The sequence below is a fragment of the Calonectris borealis genome, chromosome 18, assembly GCF_964195595.1.
Source record: "Calonectris borealis chromosome 18, bCalBor7.hap1.2, whole genome shotgun sequence".
NCBI lineage: Eukaryota > Metazoa > Chordata > Aves > Procellariiformes > Procellariidae > Calonectris > Calonectris borealis.
The window spans coordinates 14,498,187-14,522,055 of record NC_134329.1 but is presented as its reverse complement, the minus strand read 5'-3'; the positions used below and the strand labels follow the sequence as shown (position 1 = coordinate 14,522,055).

The 23,869-nt window shown below is 42.0% G+C and overlaps 1 protein-coding gene across 1 annotated transcript in view; it reads right to left on the bottom strand.

The window, feature by feature from the left end:
• Window positions 1-23,869, bottom strand: part of GALNT9 (polypeptide N-acetylgalactosaminyltransferase 9) — a 151,945-nt gene that overhangs the window by 13,846 nt on the left and 114,230 nt on the right. Inside the window, exon 7 of the mRNA XM_075168068.1 lies at window positions 2,465-2,650. Within this exon, the coding sequence (XP_075024169.1) occupies window positions 2,465-2,650 (186 nt within the window). The remainder of the gene's footprint in view (window positions 1-2,464; window positions 2,651-23,869) is intronic.

The window sequence follows — 23,869 nt, the reverse complement described above, 5'->3', positions numbered from 1 at the left end:
GTGCTCACTGCTGCTTGCTGATGCATACTTTGTCATGAGCTCTCTATGCAGCATCCATTCAAATGAATGTTAATTTACGTACTACTTCAGGCTACATGGAAGGAGAGCAATTCTCGGAGGCACTCAGTACAATAAATCACTCAATATAAGATGCCTTTATCACTAAAATTGTCCAGGAACAGATCAAGCAGGAGCATACCAAATATTTGGTTAACTAAAATAAAGCCATGCTGACCTGCTGATGAAGGTTATAGGAATATGATCTTGCAAATGTGTCCGAAGATCATCCACTAATCAGGTTACACATTACGCACAGATCCTCAATAACTTGGAAGGGAGCAGTTGTGAAAAAGACGGTGTGAGTTATGAAAGGGCTAATTTGGATGGGTTTTGGTATGGGACAACACATATATTTTACTTGCCTCCTTTCTTCCCTATTCTAAAATGAGGCAATACGACGCCCCGTTTGCAGTGCCATTTCTACAGAACACAAGAGCAGCAAACTGAGCAGCTATGAAAATGCTGTGCTTGCTCTTGTATTAGCTGCAGTCATCATGTGCGGGTTACAGCGTGATTGTACAAGAATGAGGTGTCCACAGAATTTAGTATGTGGACATATTCTTTTTAACCAGGCAGTAAGGTTTCTAGTTCTGCAGAAGTGTTTTCTAATGGCTTATAACTACAGTACTTCTTAGTCATCTAGATTGAATACTGCAGTGGAATAACTCTGTGAACACTAACACTAGCTTCCTTTTCCTGAGAGCTAATGGGGTTATTTTTATGATGCACATTTTATCAATCGATTTATTTTATGGAAAGAAAATTTTAATGTTCAGTACTTATGCTGATTTTATGTCTCTTAATGTAGATGTGCCCTTTTTTTTTTTTAAAGCACTGCTGTATAGCTCAGTGCAGAAAACTATATCAATAAGTAATCTCAGAGAGATTAAAGGAAATCATGTTTTGGTGTAAATGCTTATTTAAATGTCTTGTCTTTTCTCAGAATTCATTTGCAGAAGGCATCAAGCAAACAAATTTACCAAGGTTACTTCTTTTTCCCCTCCTATTTGAAACTTACCATTTTATCAAATGGATGCAGACAGGGCCAAAATGCCCCTAAAAACTTAGATGGACGCTGCTTTTTTCTCCTACTATCCTCCTACTGTCACGGAAATCTTGTGTGGGAAAGAAGTTATGCAGAATTGCCTTATTAAGGCAAAATAATTCACTGCAATTACCTCTCATGCCTCTCATACCTCTCATGCCAAAAGAAGTCACCAAAACGCATCTTTGTAGAGACCTAACTTTCAACATTGCACAGAATGTCCAGCACTAACAGCAGTAAGTGAAATTCGGACATGTGCGAACATCTGACATATTCAGACATCACATGGAGAAGAATGAAACGTTGCTCCTTTAGGCACATATATTTTCAAAACTACACCAGGAATGAACAAAAATGGGTTTCGATATATTACCTAGGTAGCAAAGTACAAGTAGGTATTTAGGACACAGACTAAATCCGATGATCTCTTTGACAAGACTCCCGTGATTTTGATGGACTCTAGGTCATAACTGAATATTCACAAAGACACTGCTAGGTTGGCATATTTTCCTGTTCCGATAGGAACATTCCTGTTTCCATTTACTTCAATCAGCTTTGAACAAACCTCTCATGTAAGAGTTAACTAAACCATCGTTTCCTACAGAACAGAGCATGCTTCCCCTTAGCTGCTCTCCCTGTGCCCCTTCACATGAATAATTTGGATGCAAATACCATAAAGGATACAGCAGCAGTCAGCTTCCACCTGACTGGGATATAACATATACCTCTCCTCTCAAAGAATTATGCTCAGTGGAGATGTAGCATGTGATATACTTACAGAATAAAGTGATAAATTGAACCTACAGTTTCTCTAATATTTTTATTACATGGATTCCTAGAGGTCCCCACATGCCATCTACAATTCCTATGCACAGTAAGAAACAGAACGCGTCTACATTGCAACACTCAGCCTGTAGACAATAAAGCTAGTTAATATGAGATTCTTTTATCGCATACTTTGTTTTTATGCTGGTGAGGTCTACTGAGTCTCATGATGAATGATGATATTTATTTATGGACATTTCTGTAGTCCTCACCACTGTAGCATATGAACACCTCAAAGTTTAATGGCATCCCAAATTAATGACTTCTTCTGAGGAAGCGCATAAACCTGAAACATCGTGCTCTAGTTAAATTATAAATCTGTGTCACCGCTCCTGAGCACACATCAAAACTTACACCGAGGAAGCAAGTTTTTATGGCAGAACTCTCCGTATTGAGCACGCACCAGCACGAAAGCACTCTTCCCTCCAAGCTTAGCCCGCTTCATACAATTGTAGTAATATCCTTCACCTCAAAGAACTAACTAAGAAGAGCCACCCACGTTTCTGTTCCGGAGAGAACGTGACCCGTACTTACTGCCATGGGGATGTTCCACGCCATGTAAACATGCGACTTGAAGTCATCCATCCAGACCTCAGCGGCCCGCAGGGCGTTGCGCTTTGCATAGTAATCAATGTCGTTGTTGTAGGGTTTCTTTGTGCGTTCAATATGTGCCACGCGAGAACAGGGTAAGACCTCCATGCTTCCTCCGCACTGCCAGACCTGGGAGAGTTGGAGGAAAAACAATTGCATGATTTTTTTTTTTATTTTATTTTTCTTTTTAAGGTGATACAACTGCTTCTTTTCAGATGCCGTATGTAGAGAGTTCCCTAGGTGGAGATGCGTACTATCGAACGATTCAGAACGATCGCCCGATTTACCTGCTCTGGGGGTGAAACCCCTCTCTCTTCACATTGATGAGTCCGAGGTGAATGCAGCTGGCTGTGTTAGGTACACAAGTTTAGGTGCCATAAATATCCAAGTCCTTCCCCATAATGTCCCTGTTCTTGGAACCATTAGGCAGAAGACAAATTACAAGGTGGTAACCTCTATCGTAGGGACTATTTTAACCTAGTGCTTGTTACTGAAACTTCAACAAAAATCAGTTGTATCGACTGGCTGTGTTTGCTGCTGTATCAGCTCTCCAAATCAACTCACAAACTTTTAATAGCTTAAATGTGATTGCCAGAAAAACCTGATACACGTTTAGCATACATAAGCATCTCAGATGACCTATTCCACACCAGAGCCTTTTATGTGGGGATCTGGACATTACCTTTGGGAAAGAGAAGGAAACAAATTACCCACATGCACAATACCAACAGAAAAAAAAAAAACACGGAAACATACTTATTTTCTCATTATGGAAACTTAGACTTTGATTGTGAGTCAGTCAATTATTCTTTTCTTTTTCTAGTCTAGCCCCTGCAGGCTTCACTGATTTTCAGCGCAGCAATTCTCCCTTCACAAACGTGCTTTGCCCTCAGTAAGAAACAAGCACAGACTTACCTGATACAGGACGTCCCATGGAAATTTTAGCCCAGGATAAGACACAGGATGCCTTGGTAAATCTGGCCATTAACCAAAATGTGCGTTTATTTAGCAACAGAGGGTACTGCCACACTTGGTAGTAGATGGGAGCACAGCAAATGCATTTCTCACCCAGTGCTCCTACCACCTCTCAGCCGCTCGCTGCTGGGCAGAGAGGAAAGGAGAAACCTCTGGTGCAACTATTCTGTATACCTTTACCTGCAGCCTGGTCACATAAGAAGCAATAAATGACCACTTATCTCTCTACCCCTGAGCTGATGAAGAGGGATAAGAGGGGCTGAGTGGAGACTGTATCGCCCAGCCCTCCCAGACACCACCCTGCCCATACCGTGCCATTCTTCCCTGTTGATTATCGTCTGAACTCCGTGGTGGGAAACAAAAAGGACTTGTCTCTTTGAATCAGCGAGATTAGGAACGATGCAGGGCGAGCGAAGCTTACGCGTTTCAGTTCCCTCAGGTCTGCACCTAGTACTACAGTCTAGCTGAAATAAATAAAAGGTATTAAAATATAAGCAATAATCCATTACTTCCCAAGGCTGCCTTTTACTGAGCATAAGAGGTCATTTCCAGACAAGATGCACTCCAGAACAATACAGGGGCAGTTCACCTAACCTGCCTTCTCAGGGCCAAAGATAAATTGCTTGGGAAGTGGCAGATAAAACCTCCTCCAGTTTGGCTTTTTTTTTTTTTCCTAAATACTTTGTTAGGTAATATTTATTTGCTGCTTTCCAAACAGTTCTGTAGTAAATCACTGGCCACTGGAATTTGCATTTGATAAATGAAATACACTGAAAAACACACTGCTCGTAAATTTGGACTGACATATGCTGAGGGTTTCCAGTGCAAAGGGGAAGTGCTACAAAAAAAGAAAGGAACTAATTGATTTTCATGATCAGAAGGGGAAATGAGCAGTACACTTCAGTATACTGCTATTCGCCCAACCCCTCCTGGAAGTCAGCTATGTAATGCACTGCACATTTTTCTTCCTCTTGATATGGCTAATGACCTTGTAATTTTTATTTATATATTTTGGTACCAAGGGCAAATACATTATCTGAGCGACAGATTTATTTCCCTCAAATGCCAGTGCTCATGCAAACCTGAAAAGAAAAAGGTACTAAACTGCAACATTAAAGGAAACAGTTTAGCTCATCTGTAAATTCAACACAAACAGTTATTTATCAGCGATAAATTCTCCCCGGATGAAATCCACGGGGAACTCAGACACCCGGCTTTGAAGAAAACACAACAAAAAAAGGCAGCAGCAGCCTCAGGCCAGATAATGCTCACCCTGTCAGCCAGGATCTTTGGTGCTCAGCAGTCAGCGTGAATTTGCACTGTGGTGTGACCGCCCCATCTGCAGTCCTCTACATTGCTTTACATTTACATTCAGTCACTTTTTTCCCCTACCCCTCAGCCCCATTTTGCTCTTTAAAGAGACAAAATCTGCTGAAGAGTAGGAAGGAAGGAAACAGCCAGGAAATAATCACGGAAATTTTACTTCTTACCCCAGATGACTTGTTTTTTTTCGGGAATATGTAACTTTTAACACCAGTGGGGAATGTTTCCCAGGGTAAGGATGGGATTTCCAATCCCAGAGAAAGAGAACTGGATGTCAGCATATGGGCCGAGGAGGCAGTTAGATATCGTGTCTCACCAGGCGTACATCGTCGCGCCACCGTTTCTCCATATCCCAGAAAAATGCCTCGGCTGCTCGACTATGGGTCATTTCTTTTCAGGCCAGACAAGGTCTCCTGTTCCACTTCTTAAGGATTAGTTGCTGTTTAATGGAGCATGGACATGGCTCTGCATCCCCACACCCTTTCAGTGCACTGCTAAGTAGAGAATGAAGCTCTCGTCCTCTCCCTTTCCAGCCCAATGACGACGTAATCTTACACAAAATGAAAGAGTTTCACTAGTACAACCGAGCATGTGCACCCAAACCAGCCAAGATCCCAGTAGTTAAAAGCAGTCACGTGAGGTTTAGATGAAGACTCAAGACTTGTGTCTGAATCAAAAGGATGGGGAGGTTTAGCAGCACCTTCTCCCTGCGGGACACAGAATGGAAAGACAGACGTGATTCAGAAGACCGTTGCCTGTCTGCCTCTGACTGCAAGAAGTCTCTGAAAGAGAGTGAAGGATGAAAGAACGAGGAAAGTTTTACTGCATGAAACAGATAAGAGAGAGGTGAATCAGTGGCTGCTCCAAAACTGGTTGATTCTCCTCCTCTTTTCATCCTCAAAACCGTATTTAATGACCCATTTTAACAGTAGTAAACAACCTATTTCTTTCCACACCTAACTACGAAATTATGCCAGAAAAGTAATTACATGCATCTGTATAGCATTTATCAAGCAGAGTTCTTGACGTGCCTTACTATGGGAAGCAAACTATTTCCACCTGTGAGCATAAACCCATGCCCAAGTCCTCCACATCGACACGTTTCAGGCAATCAGAGGAAACCAACTTCCACATCTATGACTCATCTTCTGGGATAACAACACATTTCCAACCCAAGTAATTCCTCTCATACCGAGTTACCACCATTAACTGCGTGTTTCAAGGTTCATTTCCTGAGAACGTGGAGGTTGAACGGTCTCCCTGAGCCGGTCCCTACGAGGGTGCACATCATGAAAAGCAAACTCAGCCTCCTGTTCCGCCCCCCGGAGAGGCAAATCCCCAATAGTAAACTTTGTTTCGGGCATCACAGCATGCACTCATCAAACTGTACTGGAGGGCAACAGCTGGACAACAGCCCAGGCCCCACTGAAGGTCAGGCAGAAACAGGCCGGAGATGCCCTGGGCAGGGCACAGACGTAGCTCCGGCCGATACAGCAGCAACAGCGGAGAAGCAAACAGGCTCCTGCTCTGCGTGCTCCTCGACCCAGTGCAGCTGCTACAGCCCAGGGACTCGGCTTTGCCTCCGCCAGCGTCACACTGTGCAGCGTTTTAAGACGTGATCAAGTAATTCCAAGAGACACTCAATTTATTTGCTAATTGTAGTTAATTTCTAATTTCGGTATTGCTCTTTAGGCTGCTATAAACAAAATTGATAGCAATATAAATGTTACCATAGCCGTGTTACTTTAGCATTTTCACTGCTAATTATCTCAATCAACTTTTCTATAAACAGACATATTAAGTATTAAGAAAAACAAGTACCCACATCAGGGGTAAATTATAAACTGAACGATAACGTTCGTGGTTTGCGCTACTGATTTACTGGCAGTAATTATTAGCTATTCCTGTACACCTGAGATATGCCTGTCCTACAGGAGTGTGTTTACCATTTATTACACAGTAGTCAACTAGACATCGTATTCTATGCATCAAAGAAAAACTGAGATGAGACAGTGTCTTGTCCACCATGACCTGAACTGTGCATCACCAAAGTTCCCTGAATGCAGGTTGGGTACATGATTTAAAAAGGCCAATAAATTGCTATGCTCTAACTCTTACCAAAGAGGAAGAAATTTTCTGAGGAAATACATTTCCATAAAGTACTTGTTGCTGAAGGTCCAAACTATCATTTTTAATAGGATTTAAAAAAAATACTGGTTTCCTAAAAAAAAAATAAAATTTCAGAAACCATCTTAAAACAACTGTCGTCTTTTTTTTTTTTCTTTTGGATGAAATTATTAGCATCCTAAGAAGGAAGTATGGTTTCAAACAAACAAAAAAAGGAAACAAACAAACAACAAAAAAGGAAACAAACAACAAAAAAGGAAACAAACAACCAAAAAGGAAACAAACAACCAAAAAGGAAACAAACAACCAAAAAGGAAACAAACAACCAAAAAGGAAACAAACAACCAAAAAGGAAACAAACAACCAAAAAAGGAAACAAACAACCAAAAAAGGAAACAAAACCCCAACACTTTTGACCAAAACCAGGTATTTTGGGAATGAGGAAAGGCAGTGAGGCAAAGTAAAATGTAAAATTCCATCAATCCGAAAGGTCAAACAACAAGCCTGGTCACCGTTGAAGCAGGACGCAGAGCTGGCGGGACTGCTGGGCTAATCAATTCTAAGTTATGGCAACGTATATACAGAGCACTGCTGGCGTGGCCTCCAGCTCTGCAGGTGAGACCTGTTTGCAACAGCGTCATGCCCTGCTGAGGGAATGTCGGAGCTCAAAAACCTCGTGGGGTTTAACGCTCGGGTGAGCCGCTTGCCACAGGGCGGCTGCAGCTCCCACGGCGCCCGCGCCGCTGGCGGGGAGGGCTCTGCGCTCTCCATGGACTTAGTGCTCTGTACGTTGAAAGGCACCCCACCTTACCTTCAGCCGTGCTGTTTTTTGAAAATACTTGTTTACTGACTCACGAGTGAAAGGATTCATGCCAAAAATGGCAATGAATTCCAATATTTTGAGGCCATTCTTATGCGTGCTTTTAGGAGTGTCAGGAGAAGGGGGTGCCTGCAGTCTACAAGTAACTAATACGAGAGATTATTCATTGCTTCTGTCAAAAAACACAAACACATAGCTCCACAAGTTTCTGTATGACATTATTTTGTACACTAAGCCAACTGTACAGGGTTATTTAATTTGGTCCAAATTATCTCAGTAAAAGCCAAATCAGTAGGTAAATATGAAAATGGCATTTTATGAAGGCACAGCTGAGGAGACAGTTACCTCTCGTAACATAGAAAACTTAAGACTGGAAAGAAAGATCATGATCCTCAAGAACTTTGTATCCTGCTGTGACTTTTGCAGTTTAAACACCTCAGTGCTCAGCGAGAGAGAAAAATAAAAGCTTCAGAGTCTCTGTCCGTCAAATGCACCTTAGATTCAAGCAGCTGGAGGGGTGAGGTATCCAAGAACATGTAATGGTAGAAAGAGGACTTCGGAGGGGGGGGGATTTGCTTCCAAGCAACTACCCTTCGCTTACAATTTCACAGCCTCTTTTAATGGACACACCGGTTCTGTCCATCGTCCAACTGCAAGTTTACAGATGCCAAGGCAACTCCAACACAGAGTGAACCGGGCATTTGCCACACATCGGTCTCCACCTCCTTTAAAACTAGTTGAGTAAACATTGGCTGACTTTTCCAGAAGAGGGCTGGGATTAGTTCTGCTCTCTAATAATAGAGAAAATCAAGCAGTTAATGAAATCTGTAATAAATAACTGCAATAATGAGACTTCGAGCCCATTTTTCACAGTTCGCAAGCGCTCTGGAGGTGGTGCCAGAAGGGACTATTACTGTACACCTTGCAATTGTGTTGTAGCAGCTTTGTGCTTTATCTGCTTCCAAGAACTTGTGGCCCTTTCAGTGGTCCTTTGCTGAAAGAAATAATTACATCTTCCAGCAGTAAGAAAAGGGAAAGAATCAGCTTTAGAACAGGCACGGGGCAGCAGGGTCCCCTCGTTTCTACTGTGCCCAGCAGAACACGTTACCTGGCGTTTCTGCCAGAGGCAGCACTTCAGAGGTGGATGTTCAGCACATCCTGAAAGGAAGCCCTTATGCCAGAACCGAACTCTGATGTTTTACAAAAACAGTTCTGTACTCCACCTGAGCAGCGCTTCATCGAAGTAGCCTTTCAGATTTCAGACTTTCTTTTCTGCGTGAAGGCAACAGAAGAGACGGAGGAGTTTTTAAAGCAGCTCAGATATCCCTGTTCTATGATATCCCAGCGTGGGCATTCTTAAAAGTCAGGGATCTCAGGTTTTCTTCAATTTTCAAAGCAAAGCCTACCAAAGACGGATGTCTTCCAGACTACCCACGCACACCTACAGCAGGACTGGAAAAGATTTTCCTATCATGAAAGAATTTCCACATGTTTCAGAAATTTTGCTGACCTAAATTGTCAAGAATAACATCCATCTTAAACGTTTTCACTAGTTGAAACACAGACTCTTTGTCACCTCCATCTTCCTCCCCCCAAAAAACTACCCCCAAAATGTTTTTCTTAAACTGAACCACTAATGATTTTCAGAAGATCTGTTTGGTGTTAAAAGCTTTTTTAATATAAACATATTTCCATCTGAAAGGTCAGTTTAAACTGAAAACCCAAACCTTTGTTGCAAAAATAGCGAAACACAATCTTGCGACAACATTAAAAAGAGGTATTTGTTCTCATTTAGAAATTTCGTCAAAGCACAGCCTTTTCCATGGAAGTATTTTTGTTTTAATTTACCAGCTGGAAAAGCCTCAAAACCCTGCCTGTCAAACTTGAAGGAGGCCAGTGGGCTCACAGCCCTTCTCAGAGTGCGTGTGGCCTGGAGATAAAGACGCCTTAAATCACTGCGACAGACCATCCAAATGAGGGGATCTGACAGAGTGATTAAATTGTGCTTCCTCAAGGTGAAAAAAAGTCCAAGTGCTTTCTGGCAAGTTGCAATACCTGAAGGGCAGGAGGACACGCAACCCAGGCAGTAAATTCCCAACAGCAGGTACCGCTGGACCCTTCTCAGCTCCCTTAACACCCCCGTGTAATATAAAATCCACGTGTACAGCAAAGTTACAGGAAAATTCCTACTCTGATGAAGTCCAACAGAAGGATAACTCTTAACATTAAAAACATGCACAGGAAGACGATGCTGTAGTTTTGGCCTCTCTTTCCAGTCAGCCATGGACCAACAAGGTCTAAATCAGAAGGGATTCTTCAAAGTAAATTCGAGCCATGACAATAAGATCTTCTTCCATCTGAAACAGAAGAGCTCTCTAAGTTATCCTCCAGTCCTTAATGGATGTCGCAACTCCTCTAGTGCCCACTCAAAAATTCACATGAACATAGCACACTTTTGGTTCTTGCATCTCCGATATTGACAATTTACTCAGTTCACTGAAAAGTGATTTTTCAAAGTAATTTATAGCCTGACATTTTCTTTTTTTCTAATGGGGTTTTATGGATATTCTTTCTTCCACGTATTCTCAGTGCTGACTAGAGAATCATATTTAATCAGATGTGCAGATAAAGTGCTCTCTCTCCGTTTTTTCACTTCACACAGGAAGCTGTTCGAAACTAAGGAGCTGTCATATTCAAACACGTCATATGGAAAAATTAATCACGTGGCCTTGTTTTGTTCATCAACTACATTTTTATCATCATCTTTAAAGACAGCCATAATTATGGTTTAAAAAAACCTCTTACTTCTCAAAATAGCCTGTGCTATTTAATGGTGCACTTACAGAGCAAAAATCTTTCCACACTGGGACAAAACAGCTTACATCAGAGAGACTTCTAGCTGCCAAAAAAAGAATTGAAAAAAGGAAGAAATCATATCTCAAGATCCACAGATCATGTGTTTTGTCAAAGATTTCAGGATAAACTTCTGACCAACGCTTGCAAATTACAGGACTCAAAAGGGTCCTTGCTTGACTGATCATGGCATTGTCTCTGTTACAACCCCTGCCTTTTTGGTTTCAACTCCTGCTAACAGCAGTTTACAGATAATCTGCCAATAGCAGATCTCTAGGGAGCGTGACAAAATCTCACACATAAAAGCTAATTCTCTCACTAGGATAGTCTTATTAACGTAGGTGTGTAAATACCTAGCCCCCCGGCCCTTGCTGCCCCGTAAGGCTGGGAACACGCAGAAGCATTTGTGGGCTATTGATTTTGGAGGGTTGAATTTCACTTGGGGCTCTCCTCGTGCTCGTTTTCCTGGTTCATGCAGCATGAACTTCATTTGAAGACAGAAGCATAGATATGGAGGATAGAGCAGACACAGGCACACGAGTCTTTAGTATATGTTTGGAACTAGTATTACCTCTTTATGATTACCATTATTATTATTAATATTTCAGTTTCCCCAATGATGAACACTTGGAAGCCAGCTGCTTTTCCCAAAACTACTACAATAGAGTTCAAGGGTGTGGTGTTAGATCCTCTTGCAGAGTCATCTAATGTGAGGTTGCATGGCAGATTCAAAATGGCACCTTTTCTTTGTAGGAAAGTAAAAAAATTATTTCACAGATACTTGATTAGCCTTTAAAATTTGTTAGAATTGATTGCAGTTTGACCTCTTAGGCTTTGTTCCCTTGGGGTTTTCTAATATTTACAGATTAATTGCTTTCAGAGAAAAAAGGCAGTGAGACCATAACATTATTGCAATGAGACACTCAACTGACGCATGTTTTTTAAATTTCTGTGGTGGCTCTTTAGTAGCAAATTTAGAGGTTGTCCTTCACATATTTCTTAGAGGTTCCACAGAACCTCAAGCCAGCTAAGATCTCAGATGTGACAATAATGAGAAGATAAAACCCTTCTGCTAACCCTCTTACAGAAGAAAATAGATAAGCATGAAGAAACTGAAACATGTTCCAGAGAAATTCGCACTCAGCAACTGCTATCTTGCTGTAAAGATAAACTTTGTGTGTAAAGAACTACATCCAATAAATTAATAGACTAGCTGCTATGGGAGGGAGAAGATAGGATTTTAAATGATATTAAAAATGTCCCATATACTTTAACCACTCATCTGATCTCCATAAATGCATATTTTGCACAATTTTTACAAAGAATATTGCACCTTTGGAAAAAAGCATGTCTAGGGAAGATGCTGATGATTTTATATGTGAAGTAGAATTCCCTTTTGCAAGGCAAATTCCAGACTCTCTGAAATGTCTTGGTGAAGGGGAGGTGGAAATTGCAACAAACCTTTAGAGAAATAACAGCAGACCGCTACCGCACAGGCTAGCTGCACATGCAACACTGCATAGACTTCATATACGGATTTAAAATATGCATTAACTGGGATGGCAAAGACTAAAATATCATCCCAAACCAACATGGTTCAGCAATTCTTGTTTGCCAGTAGGAAAGTTCATCTATAACTGCAGTGCTACTGGTCAAAGACCACCTGCTCTGATAGGACTGTTTCCTGAGGAGCTGGTGAGAAGGCTTCACAGCCAAGCAGAGCACAGCAGGAGATAAGCACGAGGCTGAAGTGATGGCAAAACGCAGCCAGGTACTCAAAGAAACATCAGGAGAGCTTATGCAGATACCAGACTACCATCGCTGGGCTCTGGAGCCTGCTCCTTATTCCCAATCCTGAGCTCCTAGGATTCACATGGCTGCAAAGCAGAGCCTGCTTCTGGCGATCATGATAGCTACCCTTGCCGGCACAAGTCCCCTGGATGCCTGCCTGCTCTGGGGTAGTTGCCCGAGAAAGGCACCGGGAGAATTGTCCAGAGACTCCACCGATCCTGACTGATCCAGCTGCAGCAGGTACCATGTGCCGTGCAGGGGACAGTGGCCCACCCCTCTGCTGAAGGCATGATCTCTGTCAGCATGTCCCTCAGGTGGAAAAGGATGGGGGAGATGATCTGTTAGTCCCAGAAAGCACTTAGGGAGCAGAATCTTGGGAGATGGCAGCTTAACAGGTAATAACAAAGCAGGCAACCTCACAGGCATGGTGTATAGCAAACGTTGGTACGTTCTGCATGGCTGACCTTCGGTGCAGATAAGCACTGTTTATCTACCATCAACCTCATTGACATCATTGCTTAGGGATGGCATTAGGGTCTGACAGGAGAGGAAGCATTGAGGAATGGGAATAGGGAGGAAGGACAGCCTATCTAATTTTAATTTTCGAAGACTTGTTTTCGAAGACTTTATTTAATTTTCGAAGACTTGTTTTTCTTAGCAAATGAATGAATGTTGGCACCTCAGAATGCTCCAGGAGATGTTCACAGCTCCCATCATGTAAATGACAGGCATAGAAAAGAGATTGCTTTGAGGCATACCCTTAAACTTCATAGACTAGAGATAACAACTCTACTTCCTCTGAATTCTCCTCAAGTCTGAAAGAGGCTGCAGATATCTTCTCCTGATCTAATACCAGATATGCTGGGTTTTGCAAGCCCCAATCATTTTTCCTTGTATAAAGTAAATGCAATTTGGTATCTCTAATTTAGTTTGGTAATTGTCCCAGGCAGATGCTCCTCACAACGTATTCTTTAAGAACGCATTTGACGAGAATAATTTTCTGCCTTCTTACAAATTTACTCAACTTTTTCCCAAATCAATCGAACCGCTGTCAGTCATTTCTGCAAATCTGTCAGCACAGACACTGTTTGTACTGTAACTGTTAAAATTCAACAAATTGGCCTTCAAAAAATACAATCCACATGGGATACATTAAACGGCATTAAAGACCAGCCCGTCATCCTTATTCCTCACTTCTCGGTCATGTGATTGCTTTAGGTTGTTTCTTCTCACTTATCCCAAAAGACCAGAGAGAAAATCTCCCTCTAAATTCAAGCCTCAGCAAGGGATAAAGACATACGTACATTAAGCTTACATCAGAAAATCTGCAGCTGAGCTCCTGCAGCATTTAAGTTCTTAGGAAAATACCTGCTTTGCCAGACTCCGAGCTTTACAACCTGCACCAAAGCACCAAATAATGCTGACTAGTCGATTCAGAAGCTTCTCCTGACGCACAAGAACCAGTATACTAGCTGCCATAGTCCAGTGCTCACTTGGGCACTACTTAAAAGAGGCTGAAGACTAGATCAGCTGAGCACAGCAGCACTCCAAACCAGGTTGAGGCACCCTGTCAGATGCCAGGAGAAGATTAGCAAGAATATTGAAGGTCCAGAGTAGGGATGCCTTGCTTGACATGTGTAGGTGTTCACACGACACTTCCGTGGAAGTCTTTTGAAGAGTACAAAACTAACTCACAGAGAACAGAACTGGGGCACTTCCTAAAAAACCTCACTTATAAAATAACTGCATTGACCACACTTGTCATTGCTGTCTCAGTTTCACTAATATATGTCAAGATCAGTATATTCCTCAATCATTCAGCTACTCAATCCCTGCCTGAACAAACTGAGAGGCATTCAATCTATTAACCATGCTGATACTTGTAGTATGGCTTTCTAGACCTTTGACTTCCCATTGGGAAGTCTTACCTAAAACCAGGAACTGGCACTTAGTCATTATATGCCTTTGGCCCATTCGTAGTTTCATTCCACTGGGGTTTACAAGGCTCTGTATTTACAAAAATCAGTCCTTCAGATAATGTAGCAAGGCACTGTGCTTTTGATCTGAGGCCAATTCCACCCTTGCCCTAGCCAGGGTTGTCACCTACGGACACTCTTCATAAAGCGACAGCTCCTTCAGAAATCAACTTTTCTTCAAGAAACTCATCTCCTCAGTGGGAAAAAAAGTGGTGAGAACAGAGGACCAGATTCTGTTAAAACTCATCACGTGAACTAGTTTAAACACATCTCTGAGACAGAGCTAAAGCCAAAGGTTGTCATATTTAAATGGGGTTTGTATGCACCTAGTTTAGGTTCAGATTTGGGCTTTGGATCTGTGGTCAAATGAGGACAGTCTTTGAGATTTTGAGGAGAAGAGTTGTTTATGTTTCAAACCCTTTCCCATTTTAATTTGATATTTTAGGTGAACAGGGATTATTTCCTCTGACTAAATTAAAGCAAAAATTGGACGTCCAACCCAGAAGCAAAATTAAAAGCCTTTGCCAAAGCCGGGTCCTAGAATTAAAACACCCACACTAGAAACCTCTGGGGTTGGTCTACTCATAAGATCAAATTTCAAATTTAAACTTTTTGAACTCAGAAAGAAAACAAGAGAAAAAACGATACAGCAAGTTTGGAGTCATATACATCAGTGCATGTGGCAGCTGAATTACAGAATCACAGAATGGCTGAAGTTGGAAGGGAGCTCTGGAGGTCATCTGGTCCACCCCCCCGGCTCAAGCAGGGCCACCTAGAACTGGTTGCCCAGGACCACGTCCCAGCGGTTTCTGAATATCTCCAACGATGGAGACTCCGCAACCTCTCTGGGCAACCTCTCAACATTGTCTCAACAGTCTGATTTCAATTAACTCTCTTCAAAATGGCAAATGAAATGGTTTTCACACTATTCAGGGTGCCTACCCCTAGTATGACTGGGCGATAAACTACTTCTAACTTTGCAGAAAGGGCAGACAGCAAGTGTGTAACTCAGAGGCACCTTTTCGAACAGGCAGGCAAACACATTAGCCTAAAACTAGGCAGAACTTCTAATAACATCTCCCTTCAGTTGTTACTTCAGGATGAAAGTAAGAGGCAAAAGTTGTTTGACGGTTTTTTTTCCCCCAAAGTGAGTTCTCAGCTTTCTTGTGCGATACCATTAGTTCACACTTTCAGGCTTTTGCTAAAGAAATAATACTACTTCAGTAAGAAGGCTGAAAAATTATAAAATGCTTCCTGGCATTTTAGCTGAGACCACAGGGAGGAAGAATAAAGAGTGGAATTTATTGATGCTTCCATTAGAATAAAGTCATTCTTGAATAAGAAAATATTGAAACAGACTGTCTAATGAAGTGATCACAAAGAGTCTTTTCAAAGGACCCTAAGTGGAGTCATCCTCATTTGTTTTCTCTTTCCACAACAGCCCCTTAAATGATCTTTCCATATTGTCTGCACTAAATCCTGCAGGGTTGCTATTTCATTTTAAAGAAAAAAGCTTTTAGGCTGCAAGGGATTCATTCAGTGAGAGCTATTATGCTTATTGTGACTCTGCTGCAGAGCCAGGGGATTTACTATATGCTCATTAGATCCTGCTTTGTTCCAAAACAATCTTTTACAATGCAAATTTTAGCATGCTGATCTACTTAGAATAACACTTTCAAAAAAAGGCTATTAAAGTAAAAGCTTCTTGTAATGCAGAAACACTACAAACTCAGATTAATTACTAATATTTTAGACCATGAAGACATCTGGTGTCTCAGCTTAAATTCGGCCTTGAACATGGTTACGAGAAGTCACTCAGTGTTACGGGTACAAAGCAATACATGGACAGTCACAGAGCTCAGGGCCACATTATAAAGCCATCATAGATGAGGCACGTTTGCCAGTTGGCTTCTGGGTGGCTGGCGTACAAAAGACTCGATTTGTTCAAGCGTTGGCACCTGAAGCGTCGAGGCAGCGGAGAAGCCTCACCAGCAGAGCTGTTCGTTCCCCAGGACCTCTAAGGAAGCTACATGAGACGAGAGGTGCGAGTTCTCCACGGCCCTGCTACATAACCATCTCCGGGGCAATGCCGACGAAAAAAGGAAAGCAAGCAAGGCAAATGTAGCTGGAAAAAATGGCAGAAGCGAGCAGAAACAACTCACTGCGTTCTAACGCTGGATGTTCTGCACTCAGAGAGCTGTGAGAGTTTCCATCTCTCGGGAGTGCTCTTTAAATTCGCATTTGGCAGCCGTGACCTGCAGAGGTATTGATGATGCGGGGTGCACTCTTATTTTTCAAAGCATTAATTCTATCTTGTTCCTCCTCTATGACCTTCCCAAGGGAGCGGTTGTACGAACACAGAACGATGAATATTATCATCCAGGAGATATACCTGATAGCTCATTCTTAATAGTTCTATAAATCTCACTAAGTCTTAGTGCTTTAAGTGTAGAGCAGAGATAATACTGCTGTAAGGAATAGTGTCAACCCATCTCTCATGAGTGCAGAAGCCAGCCAGTCTAGTGACACTGTATTAAAGCATTCTCCCTTGTACTCTGATTAGCAGAGCTCAAGCTGGAGGTAGAATTTATACTGAAAACTGATCTCTAGGAGGACAATTAATAAAATATCAGAGGTGAGCAATAAGAAAAAAAACAGTTTGCTAGCAGAAGTACTAACAAATCATTATAGTAATTCCAGACATCCTTTCCCACACACCCATTCTAAATCGGATCAGCAAACTAAACATGCAATTTATATTAAAAAAACCAACAAATCATCATCTGCTTATGCTGGACAAGTTCATCTGGTGGGAATAAGCACCTGCTCACTAAACCAACACACGATTATTGAATTCAGATGACATCCTGTTTTACACAGCAAGTGCCAAATCCTTAATAGACATAAGATGCAGATGTGTGCGAGCACAGCTTTCACTGGGAATGCTTATTTACTTCAGATGACAAAACCCCTCAGATTAAGATTCTCCTCCCGGGGAAAACATAACCGGTGCTGTAGGAAGGTGCCGAGGGAGGGGACTTGCCCACAAACAACTGGAATAAGCTACCTGAAACACGTCTCTGAAGTTTGAAAAACACGCCTCTGACTCCTCTGCCCTTTCGCCCAGGCACAGCTGCCCCCGGCAGCTACCTGACTTGCAAGAAGAACGCGAAAAAAATGCAAAAAACCTCCGGTGAGTCTGTTACAACATGTTTTGACTTCACCTTTCTGACTAAAGGACAGTACATGTCTGGAACCATTTTTGGATACCTTAGAGGTAACACACAAAGGCAGAGAAGAGGACCTTTAACAGAAGGTTATTATGCTGTTATGGCCTAGTCACTCACTCTGCTTAAATGCTTTATTGCTACTATTAATGGACAGATAATTACATTAATCATAGGCTGTGACATGACTGACAAACTAAGCTATTTTATATGAACAGAGAGCTTAGTACGTCACCTAAAGAGCTGGTAAAGGGATGCGCTTTGGGTAAAACTCAAAAGAAAAAGGCTGTTTGTGATTTTGATGGACAAGTCCCTAAAGAATCTCCAAATCCTAGGACTGCAAAGTTGGCTGTCACATTTGTAGGTTTGTTGTCTCTCCAGGGAAATTTGAAGTGAGGTGTATCACCAGGCACAGCCTTGTACTGGCTCTTTTAATTCCATTTCTTCAGGACCAGTTATTCCCAGTTACAAAGATTTAGACTAAGGTTTGCTTTAGTTGACAAATTCTTTTGTTTGGAGGATTTTTTGTTATTGTTGTTGTTCTGTTGTATAATGAAACCAACAGAAATGTATTGATGGTGACATATAAAAGAGTTTGCTAGGCATGTTTTTATTCTTGAAGCTAGAGAGGACACATTCCATCTAGCATAAGAATGTGAAAATACACATACACATTTGGCGGTATTTTTCCCAAGAGCTAAAAGTGTCCTCCCAGTCGAACACTGTAAATATTAGCTGCGGCTTATTGGGAAGATAGCGTCCTGTATTATTAAAGTGCTGAGCAAATAAGGGATGTTCTTTGTTTGCAAGAGATTTCTAGAAGTTAAATATATATAGATACAGATATGGTTTCAAATTGAACCAAAAATGTGCTTGGCATTTCAAGGTGTTTGACAACTCAAAATATGGAAAGAAAGCTCATTTCAGATCAAGCAAAATATTTTGTTTTCACAACATCTGAAAATACTTTTTTTTGAGAATGTAATTTAATGGATTCTCCTTTCTCAACAGACGAATTTAGATATAAAATATTTTTTTGCCAAATCTGTATTCTTTTTTCCAAAACATTATTTGTTTTGTCCCATTATAGACAAAAAGATCATTAGTTGATTACAAAGAAAACACTGACATTTACCTTTGGCCTTTTCATGGCTTCCTTAAGTCATTCATCGTCATTCTTCACTCCCGGGCTGGGAACCTACACACCAAATTTCTGCTGTGAGCAGATTTTAAAAAACCCTTCAGTTAGAGCCAGTCTTCAAAACAAACTATGTAGAAGAAAGCCCCAAGCTCTGAGCCCAAGTCCACCTCCTCCACCTTGGACTTAGCACTTCACGCTAAGCCAAAGAGAAAGGTAACCTACAGCTAATAGAATTTCACCTAAATTCATCTCTTGTTCTGCTTGCCAGTGTCAGACAGCCGCACGCTGAACCACGTGGTGACATCTATCACGCTGGGAATCAGTGGCAGCTCTGTCCCTGCCCTTGGAGACAACTCTAAGACAGAGCTCAGCAGAGGTTAGGAATGGGTTTGTATCATCCTTCCTTGCTCTTAGCCAAGGACTTTCATCCTGAGACCGGAGAATGATTTGCAGACACCCACTGTGAGCAGGGAGAACAGCATCCCAATTTCATAAGCTAGGAAATGAAAACGGATATTTTTCATGCCACCTCTCGATGACTCTGTTCTTATAAAACTCAGTGCCGCCGTGAGCTTCTTAGCATGGAAAGGGTTAGAACGACTAGGGTATGTTAGATGAGGATTTCAGAGAATACTTAGACAACTTGCTCATACAGCGTGCTCATCCCCCCCTTATTTACCACAGAATTTGGCCCCTCTGCATTTCACATACCGCTAGACGTTGAAAGTGATTAAAGTGCAAATATGCGCTCACAAACACGGCACCGCTTGACTTGTGTCTAACAGAGCAAGCCAGAGCCAGTTATATATAGCACAGTCACGAAATACAGGTATCAGCACAAAACTGACCTCAAAAGGATGTCAGACGTGACCAGAAAAGTATTGCAGTAGAAAAAATACAGAGTTTACTTAATGACTTGTGGCATTTTATGTTCCCAGACAGTTGCTATAGTTTTACTCCAAAAGATACACTTCAATTACAGCTTGGCTAAAATAAATAAATAAATAAAAACAACCCCTCTGTTACTCCAGTAATTTTTTATTTCTGAAGAATGGTAGTAGTCATTAAATACTACTTTGCCTCATTAAAGCCTGAATTTCCAAGAACTGAAAGGGACGGTGCCACAGGATTAGTAATTCTTTCATCACATGGCTGATGTGTTTTATCCCTGCTGGGCCACAAGTGCTCTTCATTTATCGAGCTCCAGGTTTTATCTAACTATTTATTTGTGGAGCCTTCGTTGTAAACCTTTTGTGCTGCAAAAGAAATAATCAAGAAAAAATCTTGTTTAAAAAACCTTTTCTGATAAAATGGGATGGATGATAAGAAAACAATTACAGGGGCTGCATTGCTTTGCCTATCATCTGTAAGAAAATTTGAAAAAAAAATATAGCTCTACATCATTTTTATGAAGGCACTTTTCTGGACTTTCAGTTCATTTAATTTTGCCCTGGAGCATCTTTGCTGTGAGTAACACGGGATAGAATCCACTTGTCTGTCCCCTTGCCTCTAAATAATCTCTTTCCATCTTCTCTCAGAGCCAGGCTGTCACAAGCAGCGTGATACCTCTACAGAGATGAAATAAGACAAAAGCAATAACCACAGCCAAGGCCCCCAGGGATTCCTTCACTAGCTCTAACTACAGTGTCCACTGTATCAAAATCCTGCCTTGTTGCCCTGTGTCAATGTTTACATGCGCTGCTGCTTCTACCACTCGCGTTTTCAGAGGAATTCCAGCTTTGTCAGGTGATGGCAACAACCATTTCCTTTCCCCATTTCTCCTGTCACGGCCGCCTTCTGCCAACCAACTCTGGTCACAGCCTCTGCTCCACGACTGAACTATACTGAGCAATTCCATTATTATATGAAGGATGCTGCGTTTAAAAAATGATCCAAGTACCCTGTAACACTGCAGGGGAAAGGGCTTTGTGGCTGCTGTGTCCCGTTGCTGAGACTAAACTGCAGGTTACGTGGTTTGTTTTGCCTGGGCCAGGTGAAGACCTCATCCCAGAGGTGTTTGTGCCAGTCCTGCTTCATTCCCTCTGCCCTCCAAATTCCCCCATCCCCAAAAGATTACCACTGCTTGAGCTGGTCATGCAAATGCCCTGTAATCTGGGTAAATTATAATTCAAAATTATACAGTCTAGTTTAAACACTTAATAATAGGAGCTGCCACCCTGTATCGTTTTGAGAGATTTGGGAAGACTAAGTATGCAGCTGAGGTTTAAGGGAATGGTAATCTCTGTTTCAGGATGGAGACAAAGAGGAGGCAATATATTTTTAGCTGGCTTTGCTGGAAACAAAATGCCTGATGTAATTTATGTTGGCATGGACCTGTTAAACGGTGAATTTCAGTTTTTTAAAAGAGGAGTACTGTGGCTGTTAATGTGACAGCAGTTATGGAAGCTTCAATCACATCCAGATGCTACACATGCACATATTAAAATACCAGAAGCATTTTACAGATCCTCTGAAAGATGGACATGGCCAGAAAGAAATACTTCCTCCCATCTGCCATAGAACAAAAATCGAATATAGGGAAATACAATGTCTTATTCAAAGTCACATCTGAACCTATGGCAGAGACAGAAATGAACTCAGGTTTTCCAGTTTTCCAATTAAGGCACTTTCAGCTCATGCCTTAGCTGAAAGGTTGTCCTAATGCAGCCAGCTACGGTCAGTCTATGGGCTGTGCATAGAACAGACAGAGTTTTTACTCATTAGCAGATCTCTGCAGGATTTCTGGCCAGGAAACACCAGTTCTGCTCAATATTTCAAATTCGTGTTCAATCCAGTTTTTCTCACCTTTATTATTTTGAAGAGAAATCCTCCTTGGTGCTCTGACAGGAATCAGGAGCTGAGAAACACTGGCAGCCCCAGGTGAACCAGGACGCGTGAGCAAGGACAGTGCTCCAGCGAATACACGTGGGGCCTCTCCATCAGCTGCCCTGGGGAGCCCCTGGGCTCCCCAGAGCCGCGCACAGCCGGGCTGCTGAGGAACCTGATCTAGCGAGAGAGCAGGCAAATTCAGAGAAGCCAAATCAAATAAATAGTCTGTGTGGAATAAGATGAATGTAATGAATCATTGCCTTCCGATTAAGAAATACCCTCTTAATTTTTTTCCCCAGTGTAGTTTAACTGGGATCCTCCTTCTTGATTAGAGTCAGTGATTACTGATGGTCCCCGGAAAACAGGCTCATAAATTCACATGCTGACAGACACGTACAAGTTATGAGAATATAAAGACGCTGTTCTTACAGATGTCTAAATACTGTCTCCCAATGATTCACGTCAAAATGCCTTGGGGAGGGCTCAGTAGCACCATCTGCTCCCTTGAGAGAACATGTCATATACATTCAATGTCTACCTGCATTCATGCGCGTAGACAGGCGACACAACCGAGTGGAGCGTCTAAAGGCGGTAGCCAGAGATCCCTAGAAAACTCTGCAGGTATACCTGTCCCCTTCTGCACTCGTCAAAGTGTTCAGACTACAGGTGGAACAGAGCTTGTGCAAGCGGACCAAGAAAATTAATTTTCTTCTGACAAATTAACTGTATTTCGCTAGTATTCCTTCTAAATAGCATGAGTATGTTTTTAAATCTCAAAAATATGTCATGCAGTGAGACTTCAGAAGCCCGAGCTATTTTCTGACAGAAGTCCAAGAGACAGCTTGATAACTAGCTGCATGGGAAGAAATTCCTGATCCTAGCTCTTTAATGTAGCAGAAAGAGACATCATGAAATCTAATAATTGGTAGCTAATGCTAGGGAAATTCTGACTTCAGAATAAATTGGGTTTTTTAAACAACAAAGATAATTAAACACTGAACAGCTTACTGGCTTGCTGTGGCAAATTCTCTACTACTAAAAGTTTTTTTGTAGTGAGGCTAGGCATCTTCTAAAACCTACAAAAAACTCAAACAGAAATTACGGGACTATCTGTGTAAGCTGCTGGGTCAGGATCTTGGCCCTCCATTAGTCAGTTTAATTGAAGCAGCCTGCTAGAAGTTGGGGGATTTAACCTTGCATATCAAATTTACAAAGTATTGTGGAGCAAGAAAATACATGGCTCAAAAGAAAGTCTGACAATCAGCAAACTCTACTTTTCCAATTTTCATAAATGATATATAACTTTTATGTATTAAAAATTAATCAGGCAAGCTTCCTAGCCTGGGCTCAATCCAGCCCAATAACCCTTTGATGCAGAATTAGAATTTCTTCAAACAATATTTCTTTCCTTAAATTTCTCAGGCTATGTTTATTATAACTACAGGGCGAGAGATACGGATGGAGATTAAGGGGAAAAACATTGAATGCACAGTGCATCACTTTCTGGTAATCCAAGACACAATAGAACAACGTCTTCCTCTGCTTGTAATCACAAAGGACATGCAGTAAACCAGGAGTTATCAAGCAGAACAACCTTAATGCACTTGAGAGCAGTACAGTCATTGTTTTACATTAATAAACTCAGGAGCAGGCAGCAAGCAACAGCTACTACTAAATAGGCACCATGGCCAGGACTGAGCACACTATGTGACAGTACCTCAGGGGCAAATGTTCTGTACATGTCTTCCTCAAATAGAAAGTGGAAACTTTATTTTTAAGCTGGCCCTTGAGGACAGTCATCGTAGGCTGCTAAGCTTAAAAAAACCCAACCCAAACCAAACCAAAAACAAAAACAAAACACGCCTCCCCCAAACCCCAGGAAGCAGCAGAGTTACTGGGAAGAGGCCAGGTGAAGTGAGTCGCTCCCAGATCCACTCTGAACAGCAGAGCAAAGCCACCTCCCCACCCCTGCCAGGGTGACCGCACAGGACCCCAGGGGACTCTGCGGTGGCTCTGGAGGGCAGCCCCAAGGCATCTTCCAGACACGCTTGCTTCGCGTGCTCTGTTGAGCTCCGAATGCAGCTTCTGGTGCAGCTGCCCCGCTGCTCTGGGACACAGAGGGGCTCGGGACACAGCATCCTGGCGGATCTGTAAGCCTCGGCAATAACTGTTCACAGGCAGCTCCCCGACTGCCGCGGAGGCAGACCTACGGACATTCCTTGTGTCCCCGGGTGGATTATCTCAACTCGGACCCTACTTCCAAACTACTTTCCATTTTTAACCACT